General features: G+C 39.0%; 1 protein-coding gene across 2 annotated transcripts in view; it reads right to left on the reverse strand.

Annotated features, from left to right (window-relative positions):
- Nucleotides 1-20,666, reverse strand: part of LOC121878144 (sorting nexin-17-like) — a 159,951-nt gene that overhangs the window by 68,956 nt on the left and 70,329 nt on the right. For both annotated transcript variants that reach the window (XM_042384288.1, XM_042384202.1), the window contains exon 7: nucleotides 9,344-9,468. In XM_042384288.1, the coding sequence (XP_042240222.1) occupies nucleotides 9,344-9,468 (125 nt within the window). The remainder of the gene's footprint in view (nucleotides 1-9,343; nucleotides 9,469-20,666) is intronic.

Below are 20,666 nucleotides of genomic sequence, written 5' to 3' on the forward strand. Positions count from 1 at the left end.
ACTTTTCCAAGAGTCTAAACTATTGAGTCTGTGAAAGAAGTTCTAAGTAAATTAGAAACTGCATTTCTTTACTAGAATAATCCTGAATAGTTTATCTAAAAGTTTGGTTATATAAATGTATTTAAAAAACTAAAACTCTACAATTATGATATAAGCGTGCAGGATGGCTAGTGAATGAAGCTGTTACAGCGAAGACTGATATTTTCACACTAGTATGGAGCTGTGAGGGATTAATGGGTTTCATGTTACTGACCTGCCATGATGCAATGTCATGTGGAGGTTAGGTGGGGGATTAGTGGTCTTATATTACTGAGTTTTTGATGCAATGTCAGGTCACCCATTGTTGGGTGGAGGATTAGTGCCCCACGACCTGAAGATGTATTGAATAAAGATAACAGCTAAGGTATTTTTGAGGCATGAGGCTGTTAGCAAAAAAGTGTATAAACTTTTATTCACAACATCTGCTCTGTGTTAGAGAAATGAATTTCGTACCATTGCATATATGGAGATGAGTTCCTGATGACTTTTTTTTTACCTTTGAGACATATACAATACATGTATCCATCGTTTAGTGATCGGGATGCGTTCCTGAAAAACAGATCGCTAAACAAAGGATAACGGGGAATGATATCCATGGAGATGGCACGTAAATGTGTAACCGAGTCGCTGACTCGCCACCCAGTAGCACTCAGAGCAGATGAGGCTGAGCTGTAAGCTAGTTGTTCAACTCACAATTTCAGGTAGATACATGTAATTTTCTTAATTTACTCTTTTACAAGCACACACAACTGTTTGTACAGAATATGCAAAACAAATAAAAAATATAATTATCATAAGGTCAAAAACATAAAGGGAATACACAGTTCCTACATAGTTGGCAGTTAGCCAACAGAGTGGGGAGGGGAGTGAGGAGAGATGTGCAGGATATCTTAGCTGTTCCCTATTGCTTGTCCTGTGAAATGATTGCCAAATGCCAAGGCAGTATTTTATTTTAATTTTATTTATTATCTTTATTTATTCCTCACATTTATTGGTATACTATGAATATATAGTTTACAGTATTCATACGGGCAGTCACCAAGCTGACTCAAGAGATGTGTGTGGCTGCTACCTGATTGATTAATTGATTGATCGATTGACTGTGGTAATCACATCCCTGTATGCCATGATGTCGCATAGGGGATATGAAGAGGGCAAGCTGGCCACAGTCACTACTTCAATACAGACCTTCACTTTCAACACATACACACCCATGCTCTTCATTTTGTAGTTTTGTAGTACGGCATAATGTATACTTTAAACTATAAAATACAGTCAGTCCTCGATTATTTAAGGGGCTTAAGGATCGAATTGGTCGTAAGTCGAAAAGGCGAAAATAATACAGTACATTATCGTCTGCATTTATGCGGCTTTTGTTTACGCGTTTGGTCATTTACGCGGTGCCTACATATAAAGAAACAAACATTCCTACATTTGAGACCAGCAGACAACCTTTAGCAATTCCTCAATAGATGGCGCTGCCGCACCACTGCCATTAGTGAACAAACCGCACAGCAGCAAGGGTTTATTATTTTTTTTTTTTGCAATATTTCAACAATATTAGTTAAATCAATAGTTTTATAGTACTGTATAGAGAATACTTGTAATTGTTATGTACTGTAATGAGGCAACAGTTTTTGTAAGGGGCTGATTTCAAAAACCTCTGCTACAACTTATCGACTAGTGTCCTGGAAGACGCATGGTAATTTTCAAGATATATTTTTGTCATAAAAAGTGCGCTTTAAGCCGAAAAATACGGTATATCCATAAAAACTTGATTTTCCTTTCACATTTTACACGCCTTACTGCCACATATTCCAGACATTTCTGAAAGGCAAAGAAAAACATGAAGTATCGGAAAACCCATCTCAATATGCCATGTTTGGCTCTCTGGTTATCTGCGTCGTTCTATTTCCTCTTACCTGGTATATTATGTTTCCTTCCTCCTCTATTCACTATGCATTACAGCTTTCTAATAGAACCGATAGAACGCAGAGGGTCAGCGTAGATGGTGTTAAATCTGAGTGGGGCCGTGTAACCAGTGGGGTTCCCCAGGGGTCAGTACTAGGCCCACTCTTGTTCATAAACTACATAAACGATCTAGATACTGGGATCAGCAGTGACATAAGCAAGTTTATGGATGACACCAAAATAGGGCAGCAGATTAATTCAGGGCAGGATGCAAATGCATTACAGGAGGATCTAGATAAACTGCAGGGGTGGTCTGAAAATGGCAAATGAAATTCAACACCAGCAAGTGCAGCGACTTAATATTGGAAGAACAAATACTGGTAATGTATACAGCCTAACAACATCAACCTAGAGAAGTCGACTTGTGAAAGAGACCTAGGGTACTTGTAAGCCCGGACCTACGGCCAGCATTGCATTAATGTTCAAATAAGGCAAACAGAGTATTGGGTTTTATATCTAGAAGTGTAACTAACAAGAGTGCAGAGGTCTTATTGCAACTATATCTTGCGCTAGTCAGGCCGCACTCGATTATCATGGTTCAGTTCTGGTGCCCGTATTATAGAATGGATATAAATTCACTAGAGTCGTGCAGCGAAGAATGACAAAACTGATTCCAGGACTAGAAACCTTCCATATCAGGATAGGTTAAAGAAACTTAACTTGCACTCCCAGAAAGATGAAGAGTGCATGGAGATATGATAGAAGTATTTAAGTGGGTGAAAGGAATCAATAAGGATATAGATAAAGTTCTTATAATATCCAAGCAGGATAGGACTCGAGCAGCGGTTCAAGTTGGATAAGTTTAGGTTTAGGAGGCGATAGGAAGAAACTGGTTCACAAATAGGGTGGTGGACGAGGAACAATTAGCAACTTTGTAGTAAGTGTGGGAACTCTGGAAAGTTTCAAAGGAGTAGCTAGAGATGATAGAGAGTGGTAGTAACTCTCGATAGGAGCTGCCATGCACAGGCCAACCGGCCTATTGCAGACTCCTTATTTTCTTATGTTCTTATGTAATACATATTTCATATAGCACACTCTTAAACATTTAAAATATCACCATATACCATTATTCTCTAAAAAGAAAACATGAATAAACAATGTCACATAATTTTCCATCATGGCATAAGCAAGAAATAATTTCACTTCCCAACTTACCTCATTCATTTCCCTTCTAATTTAATGATTATCACACTCCAATTGTTAGTATTGAATCTATAGAATAAATACTAACATTATACAGGTATATATAATATAAACAGTTATTAGTCATAAAAATGGGGAAACTGGGCAAAACACAGAGCAGCAATGTTGACTCCTCGTGTTTGATGGGGAGTTTTAGCTTGCCCCAGTCGCTGCTAGGTGGCAGCATCTACTGGGCCTGCACATAATTCAAACCCTGGAGAACTGTAGTCGAGTTACGCGTTAACAGAAAGGTTTACGAAAGTGGAATACAGTATAGTCGATTCAGGTGGTGAGACAAAAACAAAAATGTGAATAAAGTCGAGCCACGTGGTGAAAGGGTTAAAAAAAAGTACGAATTAAGCCAAAATTCGTGATAATGAGGGTACAGTGTACTGTATATCGCTTTCATCTTTATTCAAGACATCTTCAGGTTATAAGGACTGCTAATTCCCCACCCCCAATCTGACAATGCATCAAGTCAGTAACATGACACAACTAATCCCTCACCTCACCTTCACCGTAAATGAAAGAAGCTTGTATACAATAGGTAATCTAATATTACATGAGAGAATGTGGAGAAATTTCTTTTCTCCAACAGACATAATGTTTCTTTTTTACCTCAATTTTATATTTACCGTATCCTTTAATTACTCTATTCTTTTCTCTCTACTTTTCTTTTTATTTCTTTACGTGATTTCTCTTACCTTCTCTCATAGTCTTGTTCTTATTTACTTAAACAATTACGGAGGGGATAGAGAGGAGGTGGAGGAGAGAGAGGTAGAGGCAGGGTGTGGTGGGGGGAGAGAGGGTTGTTATGGTCACTTTTTCCCCTTGCAACTGAGTGTGTGTGTCTGGCCATTGCCTAATTCATTAGTTTTATATTTATTCATTATTATACTCTCATATTATCAGCCTATTACGATGTATGTTTCATCATATATAACATAACATACAGTATTAAATAAAAGAACAAACTAAGATACAGTCTCTCACTTCACTTATTAACCCGGACATACGACGGCCATTGTCAGATAAAATATTTTTCACATTATGTATTTTCGAGTCCCGACGTTAGTGATCGCGCTATGCACTGACAAAATTTTCGTTTGTAATTCCCTTTAAAATGGCTGGCAAGCGTAAAAGTGAGAGTTCTCGTTGTGTTGAGAAGAAAAAGAGACACCCATTTTAGAATTTCTATGTATTATTTTCGCCTTTTCGACTTACGACCTGGTCGAGGACGGAACCCTCTTGTAAGTCGAGGAGAGACTGTATATAATTTGACTTCAAAATAAATTGAGAAGCTAAATCAGTGTTGGTGGAGTGGCGATAACGAGGGAGGCATGACTTAGCAACAGGCGACATGTTCTCAACAATGCTGAGAAACTTGAGGATGATTTAATGAGTGCTGAGCCCAGCCTGCAACACAGTAACAAACTCAATGCACAGTTAGACAGTTTGGTAGAACGTTACCATGAGTTTAAACAACGTCGCCAAGCTCTCGTCCTCGCCTAATTTATGCCTTAACAATTCAAGGAGAATCCAGCGACAATGACCCTGCCACTCTGAAGATTGTTGATGAAGCTGAAGTTGCTTTACAAGAGGTTTGCAGTTGATTTTGAAGGTTTTAAACCTGCTGCCATAAACCTTTATCATCTCCCAGACATTCTCACACCCCCACTATTCAGTGGAGTATTGCATAATTAACTTCCTGGGCATTCTTAAAATAGTTATTTAATAATTTAGAAGCAGTTTATGTGACATTACAATCTCCTCGACTTTTACAACCCAGACATACAACCGACATGGTCGTATAAAATATTTTTCACATTACGTATTTTCGAGTCCTGACGTTTGGTCGTAATGTGACGCCGCATTTACAGCTTGGGCTTGGACGCCTCGTGGTGTGGCAGCACCACACTGTAGCCTGCTCAGTTGGTGTTTGGCCGCCGTTGTTGTTAGTGATCGCTATTAGTGTACTGACAAAATTTTTCGTATAATTCCCTTTAAAATGGCTGGCAAACATAAAAGTGAGAGTTCTCGTGGTGCTGAGAAGAAAAGAGACAGTTAATTACTTTTTGAGATGAAAATGAAAATAATAATGTGATATGAAAATGGAAAAAACGGTATCAACCATTTCACGCTAACTTGGCTTTCCTCACTCGACAATATAAAAATTTTGAAGCGACAAGGAACTAATTAAGAGGTAGTGAAAGGATCAGCACCTATAAAGGGAACAATAATAACGAAAAAAAGACAAGGTCCTCTTCATGAGATGGAGAAATTACTTGTGCTGTGGATGGAAGATCAACTGCAAAAGCGTGACCCTTAAGTCTTCTAACCATACAGGCTAAGGCAAGAAGCATTTTCGAAAGCCTGAAAGAGCAGGCAGGAGATGAGTGTGACCAAAATTTCACAGCAAGTCATGGGTGGTTCCAAAGGTTTAAGAAACGTTACAATTTGCACAGTGTAAAGGTGAGTGGAGAGGCAGCAAGTGCTGATGTGGGTGCTGCTGAAGCTTTTAAGGAGGAGCTAGATCGTTTCATCGTGGAGGGAAATTATTTGCCTGAGCAAATATTTAATGAGGATGAAACTGGCTTATTCTGGAAGCGCATGCCAGAACGGACATACATCCTCAAAGAGGCGAAAACCATGTCAGGATTCAAGGCATTCAAGGACCGAATCACACTTCTGTTGGGGGGGAATGTAGCTGGTTTCAAGGTAAAACCCTTCATGATATATCATTCAGAGAACCCAAGGGCTATTAAAAATGTCAGCAAGCACACACTGCCAGTGTTTTATCATAGTAATAAGAAAACATGGATGACCCTAGCACTGTTTGAGGATTGGTTCATGACTTGTTTCATTCCATGAGCCAAGGAGTATTGTCTGTAACAAGGGGTTGCGTTCAAGATTTTATTAATTTTAGATAATGCTCCGGGACACCCACCACACCTGGACGACCTGCAACCTGATGTTAAGGTAGTCTACCTTCCACCTAACACTACCTCTATCATCAAACCCATGGATCAAGGTGTTATTGCTGCTTTTAAAGCGTATTATTTACCTATGACCTTCGCTCAGGCTATTGCTGCTACTGAAGGTGAGAAAATGCTCAGAGTTTTGGAAGGACTACAACATTTTGCAATGTACAAAGAACATAGCTGCAGCATGGGATGAGGTTACAGGTCAGTGCATGAATGGAATATGGAAGAAGGTCCTGAAAAGATATGTGAACAGTTTCAAAGGATTTAATGAAGATGAAGCAATTTCTGAGATTAGTAACAAGATAGTGCAGATGGGTAAACAGCTGGAGTTAGAAATTGATAATGAAGATGTTGAGCAGTTGGTGGAAAGTGTAGCAGAAGAGCTAAGTAACAAGGATCTTATTGAACTGGAGGCACAGAAATTTGCAGAGGAAGAAGAGAGTCAAAACGTAAAAGAAGAACCTGCACCCTCCAATAAGTTTTCAGTGAAACAAATGGCAGAGGCATTTGCTATTATTAATAAGGGGATGCAAATGTTTGAAGAAATGGATCAAAATGTTGAGAGTTTTGCAAAAGTTGACAGACTGATCCAAGATGCACTTGCTTGCTACAGGGAGATTTAAAATGAAAAGAAAAGGCAAACTGTGCAGTCTAAATTGGACATATTTTACAAGAAGTCCCCCACTGCTGTCTCCTTTCCCCACCAGTGCTGCTTCTTCACTCCCTATAAATGATCCAATACCTTCAACAAGCAAGTATATTAGACTGTCTGAAGAAAGCGAACTTGATGACCCACCCAGTCCCGTCTCCTCCTCTGCTTCATCTAATTAATGTAGTCTCCATGCTTAATTAAAAAATTATTGAGGCCCAGTGTGCATTCAGCTGACTACATTAAAGGTAAGTGCACAGTAACACTTTATTCATTTTTCATTACTGATTACTTTTATTGTACCGTATTTCATTTTAGAATTTCTATGTATTATTTTCGCCTTTTCGACTTACGACCTGGTCATCGGGACGGAACCCCGTCGGAAGTTGAGGAGAGACTGTACGTATATGTCATGTTTGGAATGTTCAGTTGGTTACCCAGAGTTGTTCTAGAGTATAAGGATTGGTCAGTCCAATAGAATACTTGTACAGTTGAGTCTGGATTTACGTGGTTTTTGTTTACGCGTTTTAATTACGCAGTAAATTTCATCATTTACGCAGGTGAAGTATAATTTGTTTATTTACTGAAGATATATATGTTTTTAGCTCATAAAATATATAATTTACATTGCTGGAATCCTTACAAGATGGTGATCATTTTAAATATAAACATCTTCAAATTTGCATGAGACATACAAATTTTAGATGTAATTTAAGGAGATGATGAAAATTAGCAAACATTTTATCTTTTGTGCAAAATATATGACATTTACATTCAAAATATTCCCTGTCCTGTAAGGAATCCAACAATGTCAATTATATTATCCTAACTTTAGTCTGAGGTATTATTTATTACTAAAAATGCAAATATACTGTTTTAACCCAAACATTTCTCTGGTAGGGAGGGAGGGACCCAGTGAGCGTGGGTAGAGAGGGGGAGCGGGAGGTGGGGTATTTTGATTGACAGATAGTGTCTGGGTGAAGTATAATTTGTTTATTTACTGAAGAAATTTGTTTTTAGTTCATAAAATTCATACAAATTACCAGGCCAGAATATAATTTACATTGCTGGAATTCTTACAAGATGGTGACCATTTTAAATATAAACATCTTAAAATTTGCATTAGACATACAAATTTTAGATGTAATTTAAGATGATGATGAAAATTAGCAAACATTTTACCTTTTGTGCAAAATATATGACTTTTACATTCAAAATATTCCCTGACCTGCAAGGAACCCAGCAATGTCAATTATATTATCCTAACATTAGTCTGAAGTATTATTTGTTACTATTCCTTAAAATCTAGTGTTTTCACCCAAACATTTCTCAGAGAGGGAGGAGCCAGCGAGCGTGAGAAGAGGGGGGGGGAAGTTGAGTCCATTATTTGAATGGACATTAACCGGGTGACTGTTTTCTCTTAAATATTAATTGTGTGTGCATACCATCATAAAATTAAGATGTTATTTTTACTACAACGTAGGTATTGTGTCGGAAAAAGTGGAGTTTGGGGGCCGGCCCAGTCTCTATTTCAATTAATCCCATATGTTCTGTTATTTCATTTATGCATTTCTCATTTTACGCGGGCCTCCACAGGTTCAATTGACCGCGTAAATGCAGACTCAACTGTATGCATAGCCATTTTAATACATGAAAAAGGGCCTCGCTTGAGCAGATTTCCAATGTGCGGACGTGTACCAGTACGATATACCCACGCAAAATGAAACTCCACTGTGTGTGAGACTAGCATTCACCCCCAAAAAGGCATATTTATAGTCATGTTATAAGAATGTGAATGTCTGTGTCACCTGTAGTGATGCAAATTGAATAGAATGTCATTCAAAATCCATTTTCACTAAAGTGCTGGTACACTAAATAGGCCTTCACAAAGAAAATTCTGCTCTGCACATCCACCTCATGGTTTAAATCCAGGGTCAAATCCGGCGGGGGGGTTCCTGACACCCCAGCAGAAAATTCTAATAATTTTTCTTTGATACTAAGATATTTTTGCATAGCAATAAGTAATGACTATTGACCTCAGAATATCTCCTAATATTAAGTGCACATAGCCTCAAAATGGCCTCAAAATGTTCATGATAATGGTCAGATTTCTAACAAACTTAGGGGGAGGGGGTGTTAGCGCACACCCCTTAGTTGGGCGGGCTCACTGTGCTCGCCATGCTCCCTCACCCACAACTTCTTGGACCCCCTTTTTGATATTCCTGGATCTGCCCCTAAAATCTCAGTACATTACTGGTCACTCATGAAGCTCCAAAGGCAATAAATATTTCTTGACTTCTCTCACAGTTATACAATATTTTTCCAAATAACAAGCATGGCTGTCAGGTGATCAGGCATCTTACACCTCAACAGCTATAAAATCCTCTCTGCTATGGTTACAAATGATACCTAGAAATACCTGATGACTGTCCCGACTGTCCCAAAAGTGTGATCCCCCACAACTTAAATCTAAACAGTACTTTGGTATCTTTAACTAATCAAACTTAATTTATCCTACCTGAAATTGAGCTCACGGTTTCCAGCACTAATCAAAACTGGAGTGCCTGGTTTGGGAAAATCACAAGTGCACTGCTGGAATTGTAGATATCCATAGTACTTTAGTGTTCTTGCTAGTTCCAAATACTGAAATCAGAGAATTGATCTTCTGTAAAATAACGTAAATAATTTCATATGAAACATAATTAATGAATAAATACAAATTCAAATGTCAGAAGCCATCTGAAAAAGGATAGTGTAATGTACTGGTTGGAAAAACTGAAAAAGAAAATAAGGTAAGATTGATTAAAATGCAAGATTAAAGTATCATACAGCATTCCATAGTATTTTACAGCCACAGGGAAGAGATAAGTAGCCGAGGGAGAAATAATAATAATAATTGCTGTTCTTTTATTTCCCAAGCGCCAGTTCTTCTGAAGAATTCACCAGTGCTCGAAATATTACAAAACCAAGGACCTGAAAATAAAAACCAAAAAAATCACTAAGTACTACGCAAAATCATCTCAGAACTTGTGGTCAGAAAATTTAGTAAGTTGGCTAAATACTTGAGCGCACTGAGTGCCTTCAAAGTCAATAAGCAGAGCTGGAACTCTATTCTAGCTATAATTGGAAGCCAATGCAATTCGATAATGAAAAAGTAGTGGGAGTTCTCGGTGGGAGAGCAAAAATATGCCTGGCAAACCCTGTTCACCACAGTCTGAACTTTCTTCAGTAGATAATTAAGTACACAGACTCAATAAAGAGTTAACAACAGTCAATCCAAGATAAGTGAATGTAATAGTGTCACAAGACACTGTCTATCCAAAAGCTGTTTCACAGCATGCAGATTTCAAATATGAAAGGTGCAACTCTTAACAAGTGAATTTATATGCTCTTTAAAATTACTTTTTGACTCAGAAATAACAGGACTGAGTTGCACTTCCTCAAAATTAAAGAACTAAACTCATCTGTGGTGTCACCCTCCTATGTCCTTGGATGACAATTATCTTGTTTTGTCAACAATCGGCTTAAGTTTTCTCAGAGTCATCCAAATTTTAATATCAGATGTCAAGGACTTCATTACAGTAGAACCTTGTAAATTGGAGTAATTTGGGAAGACCCTAGTTAAAAAAATGTGAAGGTCCAAGACAAGCAAATCTATAGGGATGGGGGGGGGAGGAGGAGGAGTTGGAGATAATATAGCTTATCTGGACTGTTTAAATACAAACAGTTTGTTATAATGTTATTACTGTGCTTCAACAACTAAGTTTTTAAGTGTTTAACAAGGTTATTAAAACTACTACATAAACAATAAAAAATATGAAACAGAACTCTCTGGGTTGAAAATTGGACATATGTTTGGTTGTGAACAACTGTTTTCACAGAGATGGTTGTTATGTACAGTACAGTATTGTAAAGTGTTATGTGTAAGTTACCATAGAATTTGTCTTAAAATAAAGATAAAAATGTATACTGCACAGTACTATAAAAAAAAATTAGAAAAAATAAGTGTAGGGGGGTATATTGTGGTTGGGAGATGTGAGTGATCTGGGAGAAGCAGGTGGGGAAGGGGGGGTGGAGCACAGGTGGGTGGCTCACCCACCTGTGCTCCACCCCCCCTTCACATCATTTAGGTTCATTTGGTGCCATTGATAAAATATCATAAAAGAATCAACTTTCCTGAAAAATGAATCCCGCTCAACACCATGAATCGTTTATTTACAAAGAGCAAGCAGGTCATCGGCTTAGCTCCTTTACCACTCATGCTTACCACAACATCTGTCTTCAACATTTAGTAAATTAGTACAGCACTAGTGTGTTTATCATCACTTAATAAATAATATTGTAGTGTATTTATCAGCACTTAGTGTACAGTACAGGTTGGACCCCACTAATCCGGGACCCGACACTCCAGCAGCTTCAATGGTTCGAGAAGGTATCAGTAGACCGATAATATACAATTTTCTCTTTGCTTTTTCTGTTAATCTTATGGGGAAAATTAGAATACGTTCAACAACTACCAAAAGTCCACAGTAATGCTATAAAATTTTTGAAAAAATCATTACAATACTCTAATGTAGATTACAAATAAGATAATACAGTGGTCCCTCAGTTAACGAACTCAATTCGTTCCAGAAGGTCGTTCGTTAACCGAAAATCTCGTTAGCCAAAACCATTGTTTCAATGGGATATTGGGTAATTGGTTCCAGCTCACAGAAAAGTATCTACAAAGTAAAGCCAAAAATGCATAAAATCAGACACACTCCTAAAATTCCCCTAAATTGCCCTTAGTGGGGTCCAACCTGTACTGTACACTAAGTGCTGATAAATACACAACAATATTATTTATTAAGTGATGATAAACACACTAGTGCTGTACTAATTTACTAAATGTTGAAGACAGATGTTGTGGTAAGCATGAGTGGTGAAGGAGCTAAGCCGATGACCTGCTTGCTCTTTGTAAATAAACGATTCATGGTGTTGAGCGGGATTCATTTTTCAGGAAAGTTGATTCTTTTATGATATTTTATCAATGGCACCAAATGAACCTAAATGATGTGAAGGGGGGGTGGAGCACAGGTGGGTGGCTCACCCACCTGTGCTCCACCCCCCCTTCCCCACCTGCTTCTCCCAGATCACTCACATCTCCCAACCACAATATACCCCCTACACTTATTTTTTTCAAATTTTTTTTATAGTACTGAATATCATGAACACTTGCTGTGGAAGATAATTTTATTCATCCACCAGTTTCTTAAACTCCACTACAAACTTTGCTGCTCCTTCTTTATCTGCACTGGCAGCCTCACCATGCCTAATAACACTGAAAATGTCACTTCTTTTCTTAAATTTTTCAAACCAGCCCTTGCTTGCCCGAAAATCTTCGAACTCTGTGCCAGAAGAACCAGGTTGATCTTCTTTTTAATGTTCGTAAATTCCCCAGGCTCTTTCACAAATAAATTCTGTAGAAACTGAATCACCTTTCATTTGTTTTTCCCTAATCCAAATGAGAAGTAACCTCTCTGTTTCTGCTATCAATGATCTACCTTTAAACAGTCCGGTAGATTTGTCTCTCACTTTCACTTCCTTGAACTTGTCTTTCTGTGCAAGAATTGTCGACACAGTTGATGCCGACATGCCATAGTCTTTACTAAGCACATTTGTTCTAATGCCCTGTTCATGTTTCTTTATTATTTCCTGTTTTACCTGGATTGAAATAACTTTTCTCGATTTCTTTGGAGCCATGCTGGATTCAATTTCAACTCTGAAATTTTAAGTTTTATTGCTGTAAATAAAGAATATTTTCTTTAAATCAACACTGCACTGCGCTATATATTATCAATATATAAAATATATTTCAAAATGACCAATAATTTGGCTGTAAAAATGGAAAAATAGTTAATGTTCAAGAGAGTCTCAAACAAGATGTTCCCTCCACTGAACAGATAAACAAACTGACGCCAAGCTTGGTGTGTTGAGTGGCTGTTTGGCGTGCTAAAAACTAGTTTCCTGTACTTCAATTATGTTCAATAATTGTTAAAATGACTAAAAATTTAAATGAAACTTTTAAAATTATTGAATAGTACAACCTTCTTGATATTTACTCAAATGGTAATGAATTTAAGCACTAGAACCGATTACTGTATTGGTGGACTAATGCTACAGCTGGTGAGCAGGCGAAAACATGTTGGGAAAAATTCGTAAGGAATTCGTAAACCGAATTTTTTCGTTAACCGAATTGAATATTATTATGGAAGGTAATTCGTTAACCAAAATTTCGTTAACCGAGGCGTTCGTTAACCGAGGGACCACTGTATGTACATGGGCTGAAATTTTTTTTATTTTAGTATTTTTGTTATGGGAGAGGAGTGCCTTGATAAGTCGGAATTTGGGATAATTCGGCAAGTCCAGAGCTCCATATGTACCGATTTATCAAGGTTTTACTGAACATGGAAAAACATTTAATGATGGGGGATATATAAAGGAGGCTTTCCACAACAGCTCTGAACTTTTATTTAGTGATTTCCCAAACAAACACAAAATAATCTCAAGGATAAAGGACATGCCTGTTTCGGCTAGGAGTTTAGAGAGGCGTATATCAGACATGGCTTCAAATATAAGTGAACAGCTAACTGTTGCATTAACAAATGCAACTGGGTTCAGTGTGGCTCTTGATGAGTGTGTTGATATTAATGACATTCCACATTTAGCTCTTGTTGCCAGGTACAGTGACACAGAAGTACATGAGGAGCTATGCTGCTTTTAAAACCTATGCATGGAACTACCCAGGGAAATGACATTGTTAAAATGTTTTCTCATCTTTTTGAGAAGAGAGGAGTTAACATTAAGAATATTTTTACAGTTGCAATGGATGACACTCCTGCAATGGTAGGAAAGCACAAGGGATTTGCCAAGCTAATTGAGGATGAAATGGGCACCCCATTCTGAAGTTGCATTGTATTGTTCATCAGGATAATCTTTGTGTCAGAATTTCAAAATCAAATCTTAATAAGGTGATGGCCACTGTGACAAATTTGTGAATTTTCTTGTTGGACAATCTGCTCTTAAACACAGACAATTTTGTTCTTTTCTTGATGAGATGGAGAGTGCTTATCGAGACATACCTCTTCACTCCAGTGTTAGGTAGTTAAGTTTTTGGAAGGTTTTAGAATGGTTTGTGGAATGCTTTGACGAAATTAGGACCTTTTTGACAGAAAAGGGTGAAAAATACCCAGAGCTGGAAAAAAACGAGTGGGTAGTGAAACTTATGTTTTCATCAGACATCACCAAACACCTCAATGATCTCAACCTTTGCCTGCAGGGTGCAGGACAAACAGTAATGGATCTGTATGACACTTGCAAGGGTTTTGTTGCAAGGCTAGCAGTTTACTAGGTGACCTCACTGAGTGAGGATGTGTCCCCTGGCTCTCCGCAGTGTAATAAAGATTTTATGTCCCTAATTTAATGTAACATATTTTTATGTTCCAAATTACTCTTATATTTTCTTTTACTTATTCCTGTTATTCTTTCTCGTTATACTCGTGAGAGGTAGAAGGAGTGAGGGAGGTACCGGGTAATTGTTTATGGTTGCTGATCGGCTGGTGATATAGGCTTCCATTTGGCCCTCCCACATACACCAGCCAGGGGAGACTCAGGGAAGCTGGTTAGGGGAACTACAATACAATACTTCAACAGAGGGGAAATATAAGATGGTTATTGTATATAGGACTCACCATATTACTGCATAATACCAAGACATTTATAACACATCACTCTTTCTCAATAAGGGATGGATGAATTAGGACTCTTATTAACGGTTACTGTATTTATTGAATACTTTATATTAGGGTTTAACAGCTACACTTCAAAATAATAAATTAAGTTCCTAGCTAGTTAAATGGGGACCACGTATCTCACAACAAATGGGAACTTAAGGATTTACCAAATAGAATACACCAAAATACCTGCCATGTCGCCATTACAAATGTCCCACACTTCCCTACACAAAATTCCAACACAGACTATGCTTTTCAAACTGCGTCAGCCCACAAGGGACGCCACAACTTTCATGACGTCACGCCTCATAGGCTTTCTCATTGGTCGAAAACAGGCCTAAGACCTTCACACTATTGGCTTGAAACTGGCAGGAACTCCCAGGCGGCGGGAAACTCATGACATTGTTACAGCAGCAGCCAAGGTCATCACGTTGACCTATAGCTAATTTAAGGCAGTTCAGTACTTTTACGGAAAGACAGTGAGTATTTTCAATGTGTCAGTGACTGTGAGTACTAGATTTGTGAATATTGTATGTGCGTTCCAGTGTCACGATATCGTCGCACGGACCTGTTCCAGCTGAAGCCTGGTGCTGGCTATCCTCCATCCCACACCATCACTCTACTAAATGCGCTAAGAATCTTTCACAACCGCGGCTGCAGTCGGGGTCACCGCATTCCCAGACGAATCCCTATCATCACGCTGTGCAAGCAAAAGAAAGTCAAGCCAGTGCCAGAAAGACAGTGTGCTTGCTATGAAGTGCCACGACTATGGTACAGCCTACCATCCCTATTGCTGTCCAATGTTACATCTTTATGCAACAAGGTGGAGGAGGTCAGTGTTACAGTGAAGTCAGTTGGTGCAGGTATTGTGACGATAACAGAGGCATGGCAAATTGTTCCTGAGATCTGTGCCATAGAAAACTATGAGTTATTTCACCACCTGAGAAAGAACAGGTGAGGTGGTGGTGTGGTGCTTTACTGTCGCAGTGACCTTAAACCGTCACACCTAGGTGTTAATGTACCTGAGGATGTAGCAGCTTTGTGGGTTAAGGTCACTCCCACCTCACAACCCCACTAGCTTGCCTCCCTCATTGTTTGTGCGGCTTATCACCCCCGCGCTCACCTACCGCCAATGTACTGGTTACTCATATGATAGACACTGCTGACTCCCTGAGATCCAGATTTCCATGTGCTAAGCTAGTGACATGCGGTGACTTTAACGAGTTAGACATCAGCAAAATCACCCAACACCTCCACCTTGCACAGATAGTTGACTTTCCTACACATGGGAATGCCACCCTGGACCTCATCATGACTGATCTTGGCAACCACTACCTTCCCCCCCCAGCCGCTGCTTCCCATGGGGAGGAACACCCACCTGTCTCTGCTTTTGGGTCTACTTTTCTATGAGAGCAGATATTCCTGCAAATGAAGCAACCACCTCATTAACGTATCACCCCTGGGGGTGTGTGCAACTCGAGGTGTCCAGATATACAGAGATCACACTAAAACTGTGAGAGCATCTGATATTTATCAATGTACATATGGACAATAATTTACATACATACTGAAAGTTATGGTTGGCCAGCAAGGCAGTAAAAATTTTGGAATTAATTGTAAACTGGCACAGTGTATTGAAAAGGATTGAAAAGGTTGCCGACCCCTGGCTTACATGATTGGTTGAAATGTGACCATGGTTGTAGCTTACACAGAAAGCCATGGGTAGTGTGGATAGCAGTCTATACAGGAATACTGTACCTCGCTATTTGCAACCCCACTTATCCCCAAGTAATATTTTGACACCTCTATTTGATATTTGCAAATGAAAAATTATAATACCCTACAGTAATACTGTATTTCAAACAGGGTGGGCCAGCCACAGCTTTCCTATTCTGCCAGAAGGCCAGCTTCACCCCTACTGGGCCAACCTTCGAGCTGTGTCGTCATTATATATCAATTTGTAATTTTGCGTAGATATACGTATTTTCATTCACTTTATTTTACTTTGCTACATGCACACAATTGTTCATACAGAATGTGCAAAAAATAAATAACAATAAAATAATTAAATAAATAAATTATTATAAGGTCAAAAACTTAAATATAAACATATACAGTCATCCCTTGGTTATCACACCTAATTGGGACAGCGCCGAGTGCGTGATAACGAAAGTACAGAACCTATGGGATTTATTCTAATTGGTTCCAGGCACCCAAGACCCAACCCCAACTTTCCCATTTTTCGACCATTTAGACCCACTAAAGATATAGATAACGTTATGGTAAATATGAGAAACACACATAGGCATGGCTAGGTTTATTACAAAGTGATGAAAAGGGTATGCTCAATACTGTAGTCCACAAAACATGTAGCTATGCTTTCTTTATTTGAGTCCCCCGTCTGAGTAGTCCGTTTTCTCTCGCTTCAGGACGCCTGAGTCCTCCGTTTTCTCTTAATCTTAGAGTGCACCAGAGACTTCGTTATTCCTTAGTAATGATACAGAATTTGAAATTGCAACTGGGATTGCAATTGTTGAGGCAACTTAGATATGTTTGATTATAGTTGGAACATTCAAGATCCATTGTGAGTGATGTTGAAAGCTTCAACTGTCTTTATGGTTGGCAAAACTTGTCAAGTGAGTGTCAAGTCTGTCAGTATGAGTGTCATGTGTTTGTACAATCGCTTTCAAGCTTTGTTACCTCCATCCATTTTTATCCATCAAATGTGTTTTTGTCAATTTGTAGGTGAAAGATTTTATCCTCAATAGATGTAGGTGAAGCAAGGGGGTAACAATACACCTGGAGGCAACTGTGTCATAACTAAATTCTCGGCCTAAAGATATATATAATGTTATGTAAGTGTCAGAAACACATATAGGCATGGCTAGGTTTATTACAATGTGATGAAAAGGGTACAGTGAGTTCTGCTATAACACGTGTTTTGATAACGCGAATTTGCTCTAACGCGATTTACGAATAGAGGAACGATATTTGTATAACGCGAACGCTTGTTTGCTATAACGCGATTTTTGCTTACTATTTATCCAATTTTGTGGTATTAACTGTGAATATGGTAAAGAAGAATATCTCCAAGAAGCGTTCTGGTGATAGAATTCCCGGTGATGATCGTAAAAGAAAGGCTATAACCCTTAAAGAGAAGCTCTTGTCAACCTCAAAATCACCCTTCTCCCCCATCAAGTTACATTCATATTTTTTCAAGGTAAAGTGTTACATTTACTGTATGATTTCATTATTAGATATGAATGTAACATTTATTTAGACTGTGCTATCCTTTGTGTTAGGCTAACTACTAAATTTTTTCGATTTCGAGTAATCTGCACCTAACCCTATTTTCTCCATAAGCCCTGTTATTTCTATTACGCGATTTTCTATAACACGATATTTTACAAGAACACAATTATTGCGTTATAGCAGAACTACCTGTACGCTCAATACTGTAGTCCACAAAACATGTAGCTATGCTTCCTTTATTTGAGTCCCCCGTCTGAGGAGTCCGTTTTCTCATGCTTCAGGATGCCTGAGTCCTCTGTTTTCTCTCAATCTTAGAGTGCACCCGAGACTTTGTTATTCCTTAGTAATGACACAGAATTTGAAATTGCAACCCCAATAGCAACTGGGGTTGCAATTGTTGAGGCAACTAGATATGTCTGATTACAGTAAATGTGTTATTGTCAATTTGTAGGTGAAAGATTTTATCCTCAATAGATGTAAGTGAAGCAAGGGGGTAACATTACACCTGGAGGAAAATGCGTGATAACCAAATTCTCGGCCTGAAAAATGCGCTATAACGGCAGGTGTGCATTTTTTTATGAAGGCGCGATAACCAAGGGATGACTGTATGTCCATGACAGTTTGTGTGTAATCTTGGGAGGGGAAGGAGGGAGTGAAAGGAGGCGTGGGGTGTCGGACTGGGCGCAAGGAGTGTAAGGGGGTTGGCGGGTGTGGTTGGAGTAAGGTAATGCTCGTGTAAAGTAGGCCTATGTAAAGCTCGACACAATAAACAAACGTGTGTGTGTGTGTGGACTTGGCAGGTCACCAACCACTGTTGCTACTCACCTTACCTTTTCTCATACTGAGCCAAACTTTGAGTTGCATTGTTGTTACTTTTCAACTTGTAATTTCGAGTCGCCACACAGCCACCCGGTGGGCTACAGTCCCAAGCTTTGTTCCATGGTGCACCTTTCAGTGAGAGGACATCACTAATGTTTACAATGTACTCTGTTGGTGACTGAAGTAATTTTTGCTGTTTTTTGTGACTGTAAAGTATTTTGTCTCTGTTGTTGTGAACATGATATGAGCAGTATCAGCTGCTATCATTGTTTTTATGTTATCATTGTTCAATCTGTTTTTGTGCCAAGTGATTTTGTTCTGCTTTGTGACTGAAGTGAGCAGTGTAAATTTGAATATGTCCAGGAAGGCAAAGGCACCCAGGAAAATCATGTCTCTGGAGGTGAAGCTTGACATTGTGAAGCAGCATGGGACACACCAGAGGCTGTATGGGAGTCAGAGTGGTGTCTGTACTCCATCTTCAAGAGTCCCCTTAGCCTCGAAGGAGACATGTAATGACGGCCAGGTTTATTCTTTGAGATGTGGTGAGTGTTATTTAAATGTTTGTAGGTATAGTATTAGTGTATGAATTTTATTTTCAGTGATACACGTGGGTGTCCAACAAGGTAGGAACGTATCCAATTGATCCCCATGCTATAATGATCCCGATTTATGATATTTCGACCTGCGATGGTTTTTCAGGAACGTGACCCCATCGTAAATAGGGGGATACCTGTACAACATTATACAATTTCACCATAATTCCCATATTATTTAAGATGATTTGGTACCAGGTTAAGAAAACATTATCGTAAAGTGCAGTAAGTCCTCGCTTAACGTCGTGATTACGTTCCTGAAAACGCAACGTTATAAGAAACAACTCAATTTTCCACATAAGAAATAGATAAAATACGGGAATTACGTTCCTGAGCCTCCCTTTGCCCATGAAATACATTACATATACTGTACAGAAATTCAATGGCATTTTTTATAGAAAATAGTAGATACAGTAGGATCTCATGTTTCGCGACTAATTGGTACCGGCTTCAGCGTCGCGAAAGTTAAAATCGCGAAACGAGTGACATTGAAATACATATAAATAAGCCTAATCAGTTCTGCGGTGTCACCCAAACCCCCCCTATAATGACTTACAACCCACCAAGAAAATGACATTACAGTAATGTATTCATACCTATTATATTGTACATATTGTTGACAACAATATTTATGTACACTCATACTGTAGAATAACTTACCTTGATGGAATCAGTGAAATGTTTGACGGGGCTGGTTGATGGGTTCTGAAGCAGGGAGGGCTAGTTACTGCTTCCTCCTTGCTCCCTCCTCTAACCTCAGCATCAAATCCCTCAAAGTCTTGAGGCAGCTCTTCCACCAGTAAGTCACCCAACACTTCAATATCATCATTGGTGGTGTCATCATCCTAAAGTGATGTTTGCCAAGGCATTAACAGGCTGGGCCTTACACAGGTACCGAGTAATAAGGGCCTGCTGACGAGCATTAACACGGGACATGTACAAGGCCTTATATTCCTCCATACCCTTATCAAGGACAGGGAAGAAAAGGTTCTGAGGAAGAGGCCTGGTATCATATTCTTTTAGCTGTTCACTGAGACGTGAGATGTTTGTGAGCAACTCAGTCAGCTGGCGTGTTGTAGGTTCACCAGGATTAACGTCATCCTCTTGTGTTGGTTGCTGTTCTTCTTGTTCTTCATCCTCCTCCTCCAATATTTCTTGAATTGTCTGTTGCTGCTGATGTTGACCAATGATTTCTTGCAAATCTTCAACCTGAACATCTGAAAATCCCGGTGCTGGGACTGAGCGCGCTGGCTCCACTGTGTCCATTAGTGTTGCCGCCACAGACTGCCTCTCCCCACTTGCAACGATCTGTTCTGCCCCACTTATCTCGGATTTACCGAGCAAAGGCTTCCATGCGTGTAGCACTGTTGCAACATTAATCTTACGTCATGCCTCAACAATTCTG

Source organism: Homarus americanus, unplaced genomic scaffold (genome assembly GCF_018991925.1).
Source record: "Homarus americanus isolate GMGI-L3 unplaced genomic scaffold, GMGI_Hamer_2.0 scaffold51859, whole genome shotgun sequence".
NCBI classification, from domain to species: domain Eukaryota; kingdom Metazoa; phylum Arthropoda; class Malacostraca; order Decapoda; family Nephropidae; genus Homarus; species Homarus americanus.